This window comes from Calliphora vicina, chromosome 5 (assembly GCF_958450345.1).
Source record: "Calliphora vicina chromosome 5, idCalVici1.1, whole genome shotgun sequence".
In the NCBI taxonomy this organism is placed as follows: domain Eukaryota; kingdom Metazoa; phylum Arthropoda; class Insecta; order Diptera; family Calliphoridae; genus Calliphora; species Calliphora vicina.
Genome location: NC_088784.1, coordinates 5,488,682 through 5,507,369, shown reverse-complemented (window position 1 = coordinate 5,507,369; position 18,688 = coordinate 5,488,682). Strand labels below are relative to the sequence as shown.

The following is an 18,688-nucleotide window of genomic DNA, read 5'->3' as shown; positions in this document are numbered from 1 at the left end:
TGCTTTATATATATGTTTGTGTAATTTAAATAATATTTTACAATTTTTCAAATATTTATAACATTTTGTTTTTTTTGTTTGGCTTTTTGCAATAATTTTGTTAATAACAATTTTAACTTAATTTTTTTTTATTAAAAACTAAACATATTTATTATATTCAATATTCATTTGTTATATATTTTTATAAATATAAATTGTGTTTTTGTTTAAATAATTTGTTTAATGAAATGGAAGGAATTTGTTTAAATGTATACAAATGATTAAAAACTCTTGCTTAATTCTGTTTTTTTTTTTTAATAATAATTTCTCAATAAATATTTTGTATTTTATTTTTGTTTTCACATTTTGTTAAATAAAGATTTTGATAAATATTTTTTTTTTATCAGTTGGTTTTCCATTTTTACAAAAAACTTTTGTTAACAAAAATCAGTCATTTTTTGATTATTTTACTCATTACTAAAAGTAAAAACCTTAAACATAATTTAACTCTTAAAATGGAGCAAAACACACTCATGTTTAGTAAATAAACAAGAGCAGTTTTAAGACCAGAACAAACAAATATTTTTACAATAAAATCATTATTTATCTTATCGAAAAAGAGGAACTAAAATTGTGTTATTTTTTGTTTTTTTTTTTGAATTATTTAAAAAATATTTGGCGGGCTTAAAGTAATTTTAATTATTTATTTTTTTTTGTATGATTTTTAACATTTTGGCAAGAATATTTATACAAAACCATTATTTTATAATGTTTTTTTTTTATATAAAACTAAAAAAGAAATAATATTTTATTTTTAATTTTTTTGTTAATAATATATCAATTTATAAGATAGTTTAATAATAGACACAGTTATTTTTTCTTTTCTTATATAAATTTCATATTAGTTTTAGTTATTAAATCTAAAATTTTTTTGTTTTTGTTACAGCATCAATTTTAGCCTTCGAACTTAAAAACAATTCTAAACATAAATTAATAAAAGTAAAATAATTTACAGGCATTTTTTTTTTTGTTATAGAGAAAATACTTTAAAGTTTTCTTTTTTAATAATAAATATTTTCCTAAAATTTACAACTAAACCATAATATTAAGGCTAAAAGCCAAACATTTATTGCCTGATAATTAGCTTTGCCAAATACCGGAAAGTGAATTTCTTCGGGTTCACTTAGTTCCTCTTCCTCCTCATCGATGGCATTCGATATGGAGCGATAACGCATGGTGAAATTAACTTTAATAATAGTTTCGGCCACTCCACCCGGTGAGGAGACTATGAAATAAAATGTTCTTGGCACTCTTTCATGCATGCTGACATAGGTAAGGCGGGCTTCTTTACAAAAGGGGGTGGGTAAATCCTAAAAAAGAAGATGTTTTAGTTTCAATTAATAAATTTCTTCATAAAATATTTGCAAAAATTCCACTTACCGTTACGCCATAGGCCAAGACAGTACTGCCGTATTGATTGCCGGGAGTATAAACACGATCACCATGCAGCCATCTGGCTGCATGAGCCGGGGGATTTGCACAAAATTCTACGGATAAATGTAAGGGTGAACCGGGATAGGCCACTGGGGTGGAATTACGTGCCACAATTGTGGGAAAGCCTATAAAGAGAATAAAATTTATACAAAATTAATTTTAAGATTCAAAATTTTTACTATTTTATTATTAATTTTAACTATATGTATCAAACTGAACAATAAATAGAAAATAAATTTGACTAATGAAGTACTAAGTTTCTCGAATAGGAACGCCCCTCAAAAACCATGGGGTAGAACTGGAGGCGCAACACAGAGTAAAACAAGTAATAAAGCTATATTCGGCTGTACCGAATTTTAAATACTTTAAGGAATAAAAAATAAAAAAAATTTAATTTTTATTTCAAATTATTTTGTTTTCAAAATTTCTTCTTTAAAAAAATTTTAATTTTTTATGACAAAACTTCGGCTGTCCCGAATCTTAAATAATTTAAGGAAATAAAATTATTTTTTATTTCAAATTATATTGTTTTCAAAATTTCTTCTTTAAATTTAAAAAAAAAATTAATTTTTTATGACAAAAATTTGACAGTCCCGAATCTTAAATAGTTTAAGGCAAAAAAAATTAAAAAAAAAAATATTTTTTATTTCAAATTATTTTGTTTTCAAAATTTCTTTATGACAAAAATTCGGCTGTCCCGAATATTATGCAAATAATTTAAGGCAAAAAAAATTATTTTTTATTTCGAATTACATATTTTGTTTTCCAAATTTCTTCTTTAAATTTCCAAAAAAAATTTTAATTTTTTTATGATAAAAATTTTTTTGTGAAAAAAATTCAATTTAAAAAATATTTTTCACGATTTTGTCCAATTGTAGATCTTGAAATATCTATCATTAGATATCCATATAGTCCATATTAATGACATAGTAATCCAGATCAAAAATCAAGGTTGTCCTGCAATTGTGTGCTTTTTTCCTTATATCTCAGCCATTTGTGGGCCGATTTTCCCGATTTTAAATAGCATTCGAACAGGGTCCATAGCTGTTGTTTTTGCTTCGAAAATGTCGAAGTTTGTGCCAATCAAGCGTCATATGCGGGAAGTTTTGCATTACTTCTTTAATTTGAAAAACTGTGAACCTGAAGCACACCGAAGCTTATGGCGAATGTGTGGGGATTCTGACATCAAAGTCAAAGGAAGTCAAAGATCGCCCAGGCCACCCAAAAAAGTTTGAAGACCAAGAATTGTAGGCAGTACTCCATTAAGATTGTTGTCGAACTCATTGGGAGCTACTAAAGCAGCAATTTCAAAACATTTGCGAGCAGCAGGATTCATCCAATAGTAGGGAAATTGGGTACCATACGATTTGAAGCCAAGATACCTTGAAAGACGATTTTGCATTTCCGAAATGATGCTAGAACCTTATAAAATAAAATAATTTTTGCACAGAAACATTACTTGTGATGAAAAATGGATTCATTACGATAACCAGAAGTGTAAGATATCGTATGTGAAGCCCGGCCAACCAGCCGAAGAGACATCAAAGCCAAATATCAATGGCGCTAAAGTAATGCTCTGTATTTGGTGGGAGCAAAAGGGTCCTATATTTTACGAACTGCTGAAATCTAACCAGACAATCACCTGTCCGAACGCAACTGATTCATTTGAAGCGAGCATTGGCCGAAAAACACCAGACATAAAACCGTAATATTCCAGCCGAATCCATACCGAAGGCAAATACCAATGGCGCTGAGCTAATGCCCAGTATTTTGTGGGAACAAAAGGGTATTTGACGAACTTCTGAAAGCATCACAGGGAACCTGTACCGAACGCAACTGATTCGTGAAACGCCCAGAATATGCGACCAGACATAAAGCCGTAATATTCCATCATGACAACGCTCGGCCACATGTTGCAATACCTGTTAAAAAGTATTCATAACGAATTGGTTAGGAAGTTTTGCCTCATCCCCTTTATAGTTCAGACCGTGCCATGTCCGACAACTACAGAACAATCTCTCTGGGATACGCTTTAATTTATTACAGAGAATCCGATATTGGCTTGATTCGTTCTTGGTCTCAAACGATGAACAGTTCTTTTGGCTCGGAATTCATATGTTGCTAGAAAGATGGGAAAAGGTCGTAGCTAACAATGGCCAATACTTTGAATAAATTTATATTTTACATATGTATCAAAATAAGTTTGAAAAAATCTCGCATTTTTAAGTCATACTTCCAATAAATTAACAGTTTTCACTAAGAAAAATTTAAAGGTTTTCGCACCAACTTTTAGGCTAAATATTTCACTTTTGCTCTCTTTAAGTTTACTCTCCTTCAGTGCTCCGCTTTTAAATTCATTTAATTTTCCATATACTTATTTATTTTTAGGCGAATTTTTAATTAACATTTTTTTGTTGCGTATCTTAAGGCAGTTTAATTGAATTTATTTTAAAAACAAAATTTCAATAATCTCCCCACCCCCCCAACAACAGTTTCCATATTACTAATACAAACACTGCTTGCTGTATCTCTCTCCTTTTTTGGGAGTACTCCATCAGCCACCCAGCAACAACTGCTCCAACACACTAACAAACTCCTAGTGGCATTAATTGCTACTCCTCATACAACTGGCAACAAAAGGAAATTTAAAAACAATTTAAAGCGGCAATGTTATATTGACGGCCATATTTATATACAACTTTTATATAGAGTTTAGGTTGTGTAGTGGCTTCGGGAGAAATCAATTAACAAACGAGTGGTGTTTGAACAATCTGGTTTCAAGATTGAAACTCATTGTGTGTAACAGACACTTAAGGGACGCTGCTTGAAATGCGAAGACATATTTGAATCTAAATTTTTCAACATTATCACATGGCAGACATTTTGTTATATAGTTACAAATGATGATGAGTTTTCAAATAAAAAAACATAGAATGGATAACTAAAATTTTAATACATTTAAACACCCTTTTTTTGCATATGTTTCCGGTTTATTTTGTTTGGGGTTTTTAACATTATTTTATGATTTTTAGTTGTCGTTGTTGCTGATGGACAAGTGTTTACTTTGTCTGTGTTGGCTTTTAAGGGGTCAATGTTAGCAGTCAGTCATTGGTTGGCTGGTTGATAGACTGCATGTTGGTCCTTTTGGTCGTTGTCTGCTTTAGCCACCATTATTATGCTGGTTATTTGATTATCATGGTCATACAGCCAGCCTTTCAATGATTGTTGGAATTTCTGTTGTTTTTGCCTGCATTCCAAGGGTGTTAGATTATTTTGAATTATTAATGGGTGTTTAGCACCCAGCAAATAACAAAAAAAAAACTGTTTGGAAATACTTGTTTTTAAAATGTAAGTGCGTTAGGATGGCGCCCAGTTAACAATTGAATAATATTCATTTTATAGAAATCCTTGAAGAGATGGCTCAAAGACCAGCAAGTCTTCTGGTTTTTCTTAAATCAGTTTCAGAAGAATTAGAAAATTATGGGGTAGGGTCGGAAATTACATTCACGCCATTCCATGTGGTTTTAATATGATACATCATACCCAAATTGAAAGTAACTCCTTTGGAACAGTAGTCGGTACTAATAGCCAACAGGGACCGAACGCCATCGTCAATTTAGATGTCTCCATCATGAATGTGACGTTAAAATTATTGAGTTTAAGTCATAAAAATGTGGTATTTACAATAGATGGCGATTATCTTGAATCATAATTTATATGTCATTTTGAAGGGAACATATCTGGCATTTATTCTCACTTAGTTATTGAAGATTGTAGTGTAAACAACAAAGTTTTTTTTTGCTTCGAAAATATCGAATTTTGAACCAATAAAGCGACACATGCGGGAAGTTTTTCTTTACTTCTTTAATTTGAAAAAATTGCCGCTGAAAATCCATGAATATTGTTGTAAAACGCAACAGGAGATTGAGAAGTCATTGGGATCTATTCAAGCAACAATTTCAAAAAGTTGGCGAGCAGCAGGATTCATCCAAAAGCAGGGAAATTGGTTACCATACGAATTGAAGCCGAGAGACCTTAAAAGACGATTTTACATGTCCGAAATTATTATTGAGACATTGCTTCATAAAGATTGTTGAAAAATCAACAAGAGCTTGGAAAATCATTGGGATTTACTTCAGCAGCAATTTCAGAAAGTTTGCGAGCATCAGGATTCACCAAAATCAGAGAAATTGGGTACCATACGAATTGAAGCCGAGAGACCTGGAAAGACGATTTTGCATGAAAAATGGATACATTACGATTACGCGATGCGTAAGATATCGTATATGAAGCCCAGCCAACCAAACTAATCGACACCGAAGCCAAATATCTATGGTGCTAAGGTAAGTCTCTGTATTTAGTGGGAGCAAAAGGGTCCTATCTATTATGAGCTGCTGAAACCTGATATATGGAAAATGCAAGTATTCGTGAACCCCTGTCTTCACAAGAATCTACGTGTATACTATCCGAGAACCATATCTAATCACACATTCTATGAACAGATAGGCCAACAAAACCTATGGATTGAAAATGGCATTGGATCGGCCACACCCTTAGAAGGTAGCCTAGCGACATCAATAGAACTGTCATAGAATGGAAACCGCAAGGGAACAGAAGAAGGGGACGCACAGCTAATACATGGATAAGTGAGATTGAGGCCGAAGTAAATAGCAGTGGAAAGAGTTGGGAAGAAGTGAAGGCCTTCCTTGTAGGAACGACAGGAAATATTATATATATCTGACTAGACCATCACAGGGTACTAGTACCGAATGCAACTAATTCATTTGAAGCGAGCATTGTATTATTCCATCATGACACTCCAAGGAGCTAAGCTGCTATTATAACCTGCTGAAATTTGGTCAGGCCATCACAGGGAACCTGTATCGAACGCAACTGATTCGTTAGAAGCTTCCAATGCGCGCTTCAAACTAAAACTCCCAGAATATGCGACATAAAACCGTAATATTCCATCATTACAACGCTCGGCCACATGTTGCAATACTGTTAAAAAGTATTTAGAATGAAGTGGTTGGGAAGTTTTGCCTCACCCCATTTATAGGCCACACCGAGCCCCGCCCTCTTACTATTTGTTTCGATCGATACAGAACGCTCTCTCTGGGATACGTTTCAATTTGGAACAGGGTATCCTATATTGGCTTAATTCGTTCTTGGCCTCAAGTCCATATGCATTTGGATCGAAGTCCATATGGGAAAAAAGATAGGAAAAGGTCATAGCTAACAATGGCCAATAGTTTGAATAAATTTATATTGTACAAATGTTTCAAATAAAACATAAAAAATATCGCATTTTTAATTCATACACCCAATATAAAATGGGAAACAAATTATAGATTGTGTTATCAGAAAACCTTGAAAAATGTCCTGTGTAAATCTCTGTTTATTTGCTTGCCATCTTATGCAATTAAATAAACTTTAATAAAAGTCTTGGGTTCACCCTAATGTACGTACATCAAGAGTTGTTACGCTGGGTAAAGGCGTAAAATAAACAATTAAAATCAATCATTTGTAGAAAATTTTCGATTAGTACAAGTTTTAGTTGGGTGTGGGCAGCAGCTAGTTGAGTGCTTTCAACGAACATGACTGTGTTTTTTTTGTTATAATTGAAATGAAAATGAGTTTTATAAAATTTTAAACGCAATTGAAAACAATTTCAAAATTTATAATTATAAAAGAGAGAGGGGTAAATGGAAAGCTTTTAAAAGGAAACAAATCAAATAAAGCAATTTTATAATTTTATTGCCACCTAAAATGCCCAGATCCTTAATAATAATTAAAAGAATCCCAAAGGTAGAAAATGAATGAGGAAGTCGGAAATGAGAAAACGGAGAACTATTCTGAAGAAAAAGCTCTAAAGCTTCTCAAAGAGACCAACATGATTCGAAATTTAAAAACAAATTTTGTTTATTAAAAGAATTCTTGACAATCTTGGCTATAGCCTTAATCATTTTAAATTTGACTGGAATTTAATAGCAAGCTTTCCTTCCCCTAATGAAGGATGTATACATATAAAAGTGACACAATACAATTATAGGAAATTGAATAATTTCCATTGTTAAGCAAAAGTTACAAGTAAATAAATGGAAATAATGGTAGTAACAAATAAATATACAACAAAAAAATTAAACAACAAGGACTCAAAATACTTGCCACAGCTCCTACCCTCTCTTCAGCACTCAGCAACTCTCTTTAGCACAGTTATAAGACCATTGAATCTTCACAATTACTTATAAAATACATTGCACCACTCTCTACAACAATAATAGCAGCAGCAGCAGTAGCAACAATAACAATGACAACAACTACTACCACTTACAATTGCAATATTTTCCAAAAACCAACAACTACAATAATAATAATAATAGAACTATGACTGAATATAGAAACTGTAGAGAAAGACTGAATGACTGAATGAATAAAACGACTAAATAAATGTTTTTTTGCTGCAGTTTTTTCTAGAAAAGCATTATATGAGAGTGTATAAGTACAAATGTATCTGTGTGTGCATAGAAAACATTGAATGTTTTGACTATCAGGAGAATAGTTGTAATTGCTTTATGTTTTATTTTTGTTGTTAACTTAAAGTTTTTACTATGTATTTATTTTTCTCTGTTTTTTTTTTTGTTTTGCTGCAATTCTATTTTACTTTTGTTGTTGTTGCTGTTGTTATATTGTTGTTAACAAAGTACAAGTTATTCCAAGAATTGTTAATGCCATCACAAAGTGGCAATTTGTTTGGAAAATTCAATTTTAACAAACAAATAGCAGTAGCAACTACAACTACATCTACAACAACACCACTCACTAAATGTAGATATTTTGCAAAAATGTTTTAAAATAGAAATTTGCATATTTTTTTGTACTCCTCTTTTTGAATATACAGTGTAGGAGTATTAAAATTATAATGAAAAATTTAATATTGTAAGAAATTGCTGTGTGAAAATTAGTTAAATTAACATTTTCATATAGCCAAAAGAGAAGGTTTCCTTTTGGGTATCATCCAAAAAATTGACTTAGTCTATGTCTAGTCTATGTCTAGTCTATGTCTAGTCTATGTCTAGTCTATGTCTAGTCTATGTCTAGTCTATGTCTAGTCTATGTCTAGTCTATGTCTAGTCTATGTCTAGTCTATGTCTAGTCTATGTCTAGTCTATGTCTAGTCTATGTCTAGTCTATGTCTAGTCTATGTCTAGTCTATGTCTAGTCTATGTCTAGTCTATGTCTAGTCTATGTCTAGTCTATGTCTAGTCTATGTCTAGTCTATGTCTAGTCTATGTCTAGTCTATGTCTAGTCTATGTCTAGTCTATGTCTAGTCTATGTCTAGTCTATGTCTAGTCTATGTCTAGTCTATGTCTAGTCTATGTCTAGTCTATGTCTAGTCTATGTCTAGTCTATGTCTAGTCTATGTCTAGTCTATGTCTAGTCTATGTCTAGTCTATGTCTAGTCTATGTCTAGTCTATGTCTAGTCTATGTCTAGTCTATGTCTAGTCTATGTCTAGTCTATGTCTAGTCTATGTCTAGTCTATGTCTAGTCTATGTCTAGTCTATGTCTAGTCTATGTCTAGTCTATGTCTAGTCTATGTCTAGTCTATGTCTAGTCTATGTCTAGTCTATGTCTAGTCTATGTCTAGTCTATGTCTAGTCTATGTCTAGTCTATGTCTAGTCTATGTCTAGTCTATGTCTAGTCTATGTCTAGTCTATGTCTAGTCTATGTCTAGTCTATGTCTAGTCTATGTCTAGTCTATGTCTAGTCTATGTCTAGTCTATGTCTAGTCTATGTCTAGTCTATGTCTAGTCTATGTCTAGTCTATGTCTAGTCTATGTCTAGTCTATGTCTAGTCTATGTCTAGTCTATGTCTAGTCTATGTCTAGTCTATGTCTAGTCTATGTCTAGTCTATGTCTAGTCTATGTCTAGTCTATGTCTAGTCTATGTCTAGTCTATGTCTAGTCTATGTCTAGTCTATGTCTAGTCTATGTCTAGTCTATGTCTAGTCTATGTCTAGTCTATGTCTAGTCTATGTCTAGTCTATGTCTAGTCTATGTCTAGTCTATGTCTAGTCTATGTCTAGTCTATGTCTAGTCTATGTCTAGTCTATGTCTAGTCTATGTCTAGTCTATGTCTAGTCTATGTCTAGTCTATGTCTAGTCTATGTCTAGTCTATGTCTAGTCTATGTCTAGTCTATGTCTAGTCTATGTCTAGTCTATGTCTAGTCTATGTCTAGTCTATGTCTAGTCTATGTCTAGTCTATGTCTAGTCTATGTCTAGTCTATGTCTAGTCTATGTCTAGTCTATGTCTAGTCTATGTCTAGTCTATGTCTAGTCTATGTCTAGTCTATGTCTAGTCTATGTCTAGTCTATGTCTAGTCTATGTCTAGTCTATGTCTAGTCTATGTCTAGTCTATGTCTAGTCTATGTCTAGTCTATGTCTAGTCTATGTCTAGTCTATGTCTAGTCTATGTCTAGTCTATGTCTAGTCTATGTCTAGTCTATGTCTAGTCTATGTCTAGTCTATGTCTAGTCTATGTCTAGTCTATGTCTAGTCTATGTCTAGTCTATGTCTAGTCTATGTCTAGTCTATGTCTAGTCTATGTCTAGTCTATGTCTAGTCTATGTCTAGTCTATGTCTAGTCTATGTCTAGTCTATGTCTAGTCTATGTCTAGTCTATGTCTAGTCTATGTCTAGTCTATGTCTAGTCTATGTCTAGTCTATGTCTAGTCTATGTCTAGTCTATGTCTAGTCTATGTCTAGTCTATGTCTAGTCTATGTCTAGTCTATGTCTAGTCTATGTCTAGTCTATGTCTAGTCTATGTCTAGTCTATGTCTAGTCTATGTCTAGTCTATGTCTAGTCTATGTCTAGTCTATGTCTAGTCTATGTCTAGTCTATGTCTAGTCTATGTCTAGTCTATGTCTAGTCTATGTCTAGTCTATGTCTAGTCTATGTCTAGTCTATGTCTAGTCTATGTCTAGTCTATGTCTAGTCTATGTCTAGTCTATGTCTAGTCTATGTCTAGTCTATGTCTAGTCTATGTCTAGTCTATGTCTAGTCTATGTCTAGTCTATGTCTAGTCTATGTCTAGTCTATGTCTAGTCTATGTCTAGTCTATGTCTAGTCTATGTCTAGTCTATGTCTAGTCTATGTCTAGTCTATGTCTAGTCTATGTCTAGTCTATGTCTAGTCTATGTCTAGTCTATGTCTAGTCTATGTCTAGTCTATGTCTAGTCTATGTCTAGTCTATGTCTAGTCTATGTCTAGTCTATGTCTAGTCTATGTCTAGTCTATGTCTAGTCTATGTCTAGTCTATGTCTAGTCTATGTCTAGTCTATGTCTAGTCTATGTCTAGTCTATGTCTAGTCTATGTCTAGTCTATGTCTAGTCTATGTCTAGTCTATGTCTAGTCTATGTCTAGTCTATGTCTAGTCTATGTCTAGTCTATGTCTAGTCTATGTCTAGTCTATGTCTAGTCTATGTCTAGTCTATGTCTAGTCTATGTCTAGTCTATGTCTAGTCTATGTCTAGTCTATGTCTAGTCTATGTCTAGTCTATGTCTAGTCTATGTCTAGTCTATGTCTAGTCTATGTCTAGTCTATGTCTAGTCTATGTCTAGTCTATGTCTAGTCTATGTCTAGTCTATGTCTAGTCTATGTCTAGTCTATGTCTAGTCTATGTCTAGTCTATGTCTAGTCTATGTCTAGTCTATGTCTAGTCTATGTCTAGTCTATGTCTAGTCTATGTCTAGTCTATGTCTAGTCTATGTCTAGTCTATGTCTAGTCTATGTCTAGTCTATGTCTAGTCTATGTCTAGTCTATGTCTAGTCTATGTCTAGTCTATGTCTAGTCTATGTCTAGTCTATGTCTAGTCTATGTCTAGTCTATGTCTAGTCTATGTCTAGTCTATGTCTAGTCTATGTCTAGTCTATGTCTAGTCTATGTCTAGTCTATGTCTAGTCTATGTCTAGTCTATGTCTAGTCTATGTCTAGTCTATGTCTAGTCTATGTCTAGTCTATGTCTAGTCTATGTCTAGTCTATGTCTAGTCTATGTCTAGTCTATGTCTAGTCTATGTCTAGTCTATGTCTAGTCTATGTCTAGTCTATGTCTAGTCTATGTCTAGTCTATGTCTAGTCTATGTCTAGTCTATGTCTAGTCTATGTCTAGTCTATGTCTAGTCTATGTCTAGTCTATGTCTAGTCTATGTCTAGTCTATGTCTAGTCTATGTCTAGTCTATGTCTAGTCTATGTCTAGTCTATGTCTAGTCTATGTCTAGTCTATGTCTAGTCTATGTCTAGTCTATGTCTAGTCTATGTCTAGTCTATGTCTAGTCTATGTCTAGTCTATGTCTAGTCTATGTCTAGTCTATGTCTAGTCTATGTCTAGTCTATGTCTAGTCTATGTCTAGTCTATGTCTAGTCTATGTCTAGTCTATGTCTAGTCTATGTCTAGTCTATGTCTAGTCTATGTCTAGTCTATGTCTAGTCTATGTCTAGTCTATGTCTAGTCTATGTCTAGTCTATGTCTAGTCTATGTCTAGTCTATGTCTAGTCTATGTCTAGTCTATGTCTAGTCTATGTCTAGTCTATGTCTAGTCTATGTCTAGTCTATGTCTAGTCTAAACCTGGCTTGATATATGTTTGCCCATTTTATTTTATTTTCGTTTATTTTTCTTTTTGTCTAAGGCTCTTTATCTATCTTTTAATTTCAAAATCTAATGTTCCCAATTTAAGTAATGTCCTGCCAGTGTTGTTTATTTCAAAAGTGTATTTTAATTTTCACTTAATGTCCTTTTTTTCTATTTAAGTTTGAGTTTAAACTTCTCATAAAATCACAAAACGAATGAACAAAAAAAAAAACTTTAAATGAAAATAAAATTGTACAACTGACAACTTGTTTTAGTGCTCACATCCGGTACGCTTTTCAACTTTTCAGAACTCATTTCCGCCAGTATGTACAAGTAGGAATGAATAAATGCATGAATGTGAGAATGTGAATAAGGATGTGTGTGTGTGAGCTTTTGTGTGCAAATACATTTGTCAGTCTGAATAGAAGCTATTAAATAGTAGTCATTAAAAATATAACATGACAAAAAACTTTAGTTTTTGTCCTTTTTATTTTTGCATGAAAACTGTCTGTAAAGTTATTGAAAACAGAGTGTAAATCTGTTTGTTTTTTGGAAAATTTTGAAAATGATGTTTTAAATATCTTTAAATTATAGACAATTTATAGGAATAGAACTATTTAGTAGTGAAATTTGTGATAAATTAAAAACAAATCAGGTATTAGCTTTTATAAAATCATATATGTAGATAAAAATAAATAGATTTCAGTTTCTCGGCATAATTTTTCTAATGAATTTTTTACTCACTAAATATATTAATATAATTTGTTGCTCTATAATTATTTTCTGTTTCCTGCTGCATTATATTAAGTGTTTAAAAACTAATTTTGAGCCACATGTGTTCGTAATGAATTTTTTTTTCCCAAAATTTTAGTGCATGAAATGAATAAAAATTTGTTCAATATTAAATAAAAACAACCCCTTTGCCATTTTCTTCTTTCTCATTTAATTTACGAAAGCTCTTACAGCTCTACATGCAATTTTAATCAAGTTTAAGCATTTGTCGTCACATCCTCGATGACAACCACCAATTGTTGCCTCAAGCTACCACACATGGTGTGGCAATAGTGGTGGCATGTGTTTTTTTTTTGTTTTGCTTGTTATACTTTATAGGAAATCTTTTCTATATAGAAATAATAAAAGTAGTAACATTTTGTATGATTTGTATGAAATTACTGGTGTAACTGATAATGCAATTTGCTATTTATTTATTAATATTGTGTTTAAAGTACATATATTTATATAAATATAAGTTTTGTTACTTGAGTTGAGCAGGGTAAATTTATAGTTTGTCGTAATGTATATGAAAATTGACCCTCTTATGAAAGCTGCAATTTTGTTTAGCTTTTTAGCACAGTTGGTTGTAGAGTAATTGGGTTTGGTAATAGGGTCGTTAAATGTGATAGTTGCTAGTTGGTTTTATTGGTTATAATGGAATTTAAGTACTTTCTATTGAAGTACTTTAATGATTTTTAAAATTTTGATTTTTTTTTTTAAATTCTCCTAAAATTTTGGCAAATGTTTTTTTTTATTTGGAAAAAGTACTTTTTGAGAAAAGTACTTTGTTTTTTACAAAATTGCTTCTTTTACATTTAATAAAGGGGTTTGAATCAACAGGATTTATTTTGTACACATAAAAGTACTTTGTTGGATACATTTTTTAATTAGCTTATATTTGTTCCTGTTATAAGCAAATTTTAGACAATTAAAAGACATTTTTTGAGAACTTTTTTCAAAAGTACTTTTTGAGTATCTTTTGTCAAATAGCTTTGTTGGATACTTTTCTTAATTAGCTTATATTTGTTCCTGTTCCTGCATATTTTAGATAATTAAAAGACATTTTTTGAGAACTTTTTTCAAAAGTACTTTTTGAGTACCTTTTTCAAATAGGCTTTTCTGAATGACTTTCGATTACATTTAGTTTTTATGATAAATAAAATACTACATTTTGGGTACTTTTTTCAAAAGTGTGTACCTTTTTGGGTACTTTTTTTAAATTATTTATTTTATATAGTACTTATATGCAAACATTTTTAATTAGAAATATAGGCCTCAAAAATTTATTTTTTTTGTACTTTTTTAAGATTATATAAATATTTTGAAATTAAATAGTACTTTTTTGGGTACTTTTTTTAAAATGCTTTTTTTACATACCAGTTCTATAGTTTAATTAAAAATCTTTTCATTAGCATAAGGAACATTTTGTAATAGTTCAATATAATATAAGAAAAAGTACTTTTTGAGGTACTTTTTAAAAATATTAATTTAACACTTTCCAAAGTTTGATATGATTGTATATTCATTTACACAAGGATTTAAAAAAGGGAAAAAGTACTTTTTTGGTACATTTATCCCAATTCTCTTACTTTATATCTTCGCTCTATGCTCAAATTGCTATCTACATTCCTTAAAATAAATATTATGAATTCCTAAGTTGTTATTATTAACTATGGGACCATAATTTTCCATACAAAACATGTAATAATATCGCAAAAAAGTATCATGTGGCTTTTTATATAGTTTTTTTTAACTAAAACAGTGATTTTATGTCATTAAATTGTTGTTTTCTCTACTGCTAGTTTCTCCTTAACGTTTATTTGTTATAAAGATTATTATTAGCAAAATAATAATAAGTAGTAATCAGAATAGTAAGGCTAAAAGGGAATATTAAACAAAAGTAGTTTAATAAAAACAATAGAAACTTTTTTATTATTTTCTAGCATTCTTTGTTTGTTTTCTTTTGGCCTATAGTTTATTGTTCATCAATATTGATTGGTTTTCATTTGCAGAGCAATAGAAAGTGTAGCATATGGCTGTAATAAAAAAAGGCCCAAAATAAACTTAATAAGCAGCTACAATAATAAAAAAGTTAATAATAAAAACAATAATTGACATTAATACTTATGCTTTTGATATAGAAACATTTGTTCAATCATACTTATCAAACATTTTATCTAATTTAAGATAAATCTTTTTTTCGTTAGATTTAAATCCTTAATGCGTATTTAACAATTGTAAATTCTTCCCCTTAAAAATAAATGCTTTATGTTTTCAAATGAATTTTTAATTTGAAAACTGTATACGTTTTAAAATTTGCCAAAAACGAGAAAAGCAAATGACATGACATGTGCATTTATAATTTTATAATTTAAAAGCCAGCAACTTCTTTTCATCTTTATTTTTTGTGTCTTTGGGGAGCACTTTTATAAACGTTTCATTTTGGTTTTATTTAAAGAGTTGTCTCATTGTATAATGTTAAAGAAATTAGATTTATTAGAGGTCTTTGGGGGAAGTTTTAAAATTGGTTTGATTTTTTTTTTTTTTGTGACAGACATTTGATTTTCTCTAAAACAGCCTTTGATGTTATTAAGTTTATTAGAAAACTTGTTTAGAAGGGGCTAGGTAGTACAATAAGCTTGATTTTTAACAAATTATAACAAAAAACATTAAATAAACCTTTCAAACTATCATCAAACAAGATTTCTTTTGTTTGAGTTCTAAATAATATTCTTCATAAAATTCCTATTGCTAGAAATAATTATTTTATATAGTTTCTAAAACAATATTTATTTCTGCTGTTACATTTTAGTATTACCCAACATATGCGTTTAAAATAATAATAACACACTAGAAACATTGCATACCTTAGGGCTTATATTAACATACCAAAATCATTGCCTGTTTTTAGGCAAACAAATAAAATTTCAATAATTTAATTTTCACACAAAAAACCAACACAAAACAATAAAAAACTACAAAAATTAAAAAAAAAAAAATATACAAAATTGTGAAAACCACAAATCCTCTAATTTCAAATTATAACAAAAAAAGCAAAAAAAAAAAAAAATATTTTCAAATATGTACAACAACTGCTGGCAGATGTGCAAAATATGAAAATTTCACTTTAAATAATACACGTGGGCATAACACAAATATGCATGAACAAATGTTTAAAAACAATACAAACAAAAAAATTAAAAAAAAACCCCAAAAAATATATAAAAAGAAAAAAACTCTAAACATAAATTTGACAAGACCCCAAGGAGTAATCTGTACATGTTCACAAACATATGAACAAAGAAATAAAAAAAAACAGAAATTAACACATACAAAAGCAATATTTTAGAGAAATTTTGGAGCAAATATTAAAAAAAAAAACACAAAATAGAACAAATGAAATAAAATATATTTTATCCTAACAAACAAATTAAATATACCGCATAGAGTTCAAATAAACAAATAAAATGACATTTTAAATTAAAAAAAAAATACGAAATCTTTATGTTTATCATATAGTTAAATTAATAGTTATAATTAACCATCTACAAACATGTTTAGCATACTTTTGGGGCTTTTAAATCAGTTTAAGAAATCATACATAGCTGTGGTTTTATTGTAGTGTTTATAGAAACAAAATCATTAACAATAAATAACATACTTTAGGGGATTTATTGGTTTAGTAAGGGTCAGACAAGACATGATGTTAATATTGCTTAATTATGCAAATTTTATTTCAACTCAGGAAAGTATGCAGCAAATTTTAAATGTTTCTCATTAAACATTTGCAAATCATAACAAAATTTCTTATTAAATAGTTTCAATTAAAGAAAATAAAATTATAAACAAAAAGTTATAGGTCTAATTAAAATTCGTTATAGGTTGCCTCACATTATGATACATGAATAATTTTCTACTTAATAAATTTTGCTAATTATCAATACCAAAGTGTTTAGGCCAATGATAAACATTTTGAATGAATCTCAATAACTTTGGTTTTGTATTTTATAAGCGAGCGTATTTTACACAGACTTAAAGATGGATATGACAAAATGCAGTTAGAATTTCAAAGGACCAGGTATATATGGACTGTGTGGGGTCTCAGATAAGTTTTCACATGGAGTTACAAAATTATATGATATATATTATGTGTTCTAAGTTTGGTTTTCAAAAATTTAAATGTCTCCATTCGTATGAATTGTATGAAAAGTATTTTTTCACCAAAGCTTGATTTTTTTGTTCTATTAAGTATACTTTTAAAATACCCACTCTACAACAACATATTAAGCAAAGGATGTTTGTTGAAAATTTAAAAAAAAAAAAAAATATTTTTTTTCTCTCAGGTTGTCTCAAATTCTAATTCATAACTATTTTTCTACTAAGCCGATTTTGCTAATTTTCAATACCAAACTATTTAGGACACTGAAGTATATTTTAGATGAATCTAACTAATTTCGATTGCGTATTTTAGATGTGACAGTGTTTTACACAAACATTGTCTATTAAGTCTACTGAGCACTCTATTCGATAAAGTAAAGGTTTACAAACTTTATTGAATATAGTGCTCATTTCTTAAGCAAATGAAATGGCATGAAAAGGATTCCAATATTATGAAAGCCATGTCTTTCAAAACAAGATAAAATGAATAGCAAGGAAATTTAAATACCTAGAAGTTGTACTAGATATAAGATTATTCTGGAAGGACTTTGCAAAAGGACAGTATAGCAAAAGCACATAGAATATAACCTTTCCTCAAGAGAGCTAGAATTGAGGCATAAGCTCAAAGATGACATCCCTCAAAAGTTATTTATTTTAAGAGTTTCTCCCTTAACCTAAAACATATATATATATAAATTAAGTTTTAGGTCTTTAACATTCAAGTAACCCAGCTCTTTAAAACCTCACTACTTTCAACAGCACCAGCCATTTATTAAAAACTGAGCCTCCTGCTTGCTTTAATGGCATTTAAAGAAACATGTTAATAGTTAAAGACAAATTTCCAGGTATTTTTATTAAAAAGCTTTCACTTACACTTCAACTTAATACTGCCAGATATTTATAGCATACTTCTGGGATGCGCAAATAACACTGGTGTTGAAAACAAGTAAAATGGACTATAAAACATGTGAATGACTATTTTATGCTATTAAAGTTATAGTATTTAACAACAATAGCAAGAATAACAAATTACAACAATAACAATTAACCAGCCATTACAGGCCTGATGTAAATAATTAATATTTTATGGCAGCCCGACAATGTTCCTAAGGCAAAATGAAACGGAAAGGAGATTTATAGAAATAAAGCCAAGGGGATGCAAATAACAAAATGGCTATTAGTTGGTTTTTTTTTAAATCAACTTGACAAAGAAAAAGTTTTTAAATAAATATTTTTAAATTTTCTTTTATTTAAACATGTTGCAAAAAAAAAGTTGAAAATATGTTACACATTTTAATATTTTCAACTGCAATTTGTTTTCTTTCTTACCTTTTTATTATTTTTACAATTTATTTAAACTTTTAACACATTTTTTTTTTGCAACACAACTACAGGTTCATGTATAGTTTGTTTGCTCTCACATCCAGAGATTGAAGTGAAAATTTAATGAATTTCAACTTGTAAAAATGTGAAAATTGTAGCCATTGAAAGCTTGTAGCATTAATCCTTAGTGGTAAAAGCCATTGCCGTACATGTGCTCTTGAATATTGTTAATGCTTCATATACCTACCTACCAAATCCACAATCTCTTATTGCGCCCCAACAAAAAATTGGGTCAAGTATAACGTTGAAATACCCAAA

At 30.3% G+C, this 18,688-nt stretch overlaps 1 protein-coding gene across 1 annotated transcript in view; it reads right to left on the bottom strand.

The window, feature by feature from the left end:
• Nucleotides 1–1,058: 1,058 nt before the first annotated feature.
• The window catches only part of tei (teiresias), a 90,374-nt gene continuing 72,744 nt past the window's right edge, over nucleotides 1,059–18,688 (bottom strand). The window contains exons 9-10 of the mRNA XM_065510893.1: nucleotides 1,420–1,598; nucleotides 1,059–1,349 (exon numbers count right to left, since the gene is read on the bottom strand). Coding sequence (XP_065366965.1) covers nucleotides 1,059–1,349; nucleotides 1,420–1,598 — 470 coding nt within the window. The remainder of the gene's footprint in view (nucleotides 1,350–1,419; nucleotides 1,599–18,688) is intronic.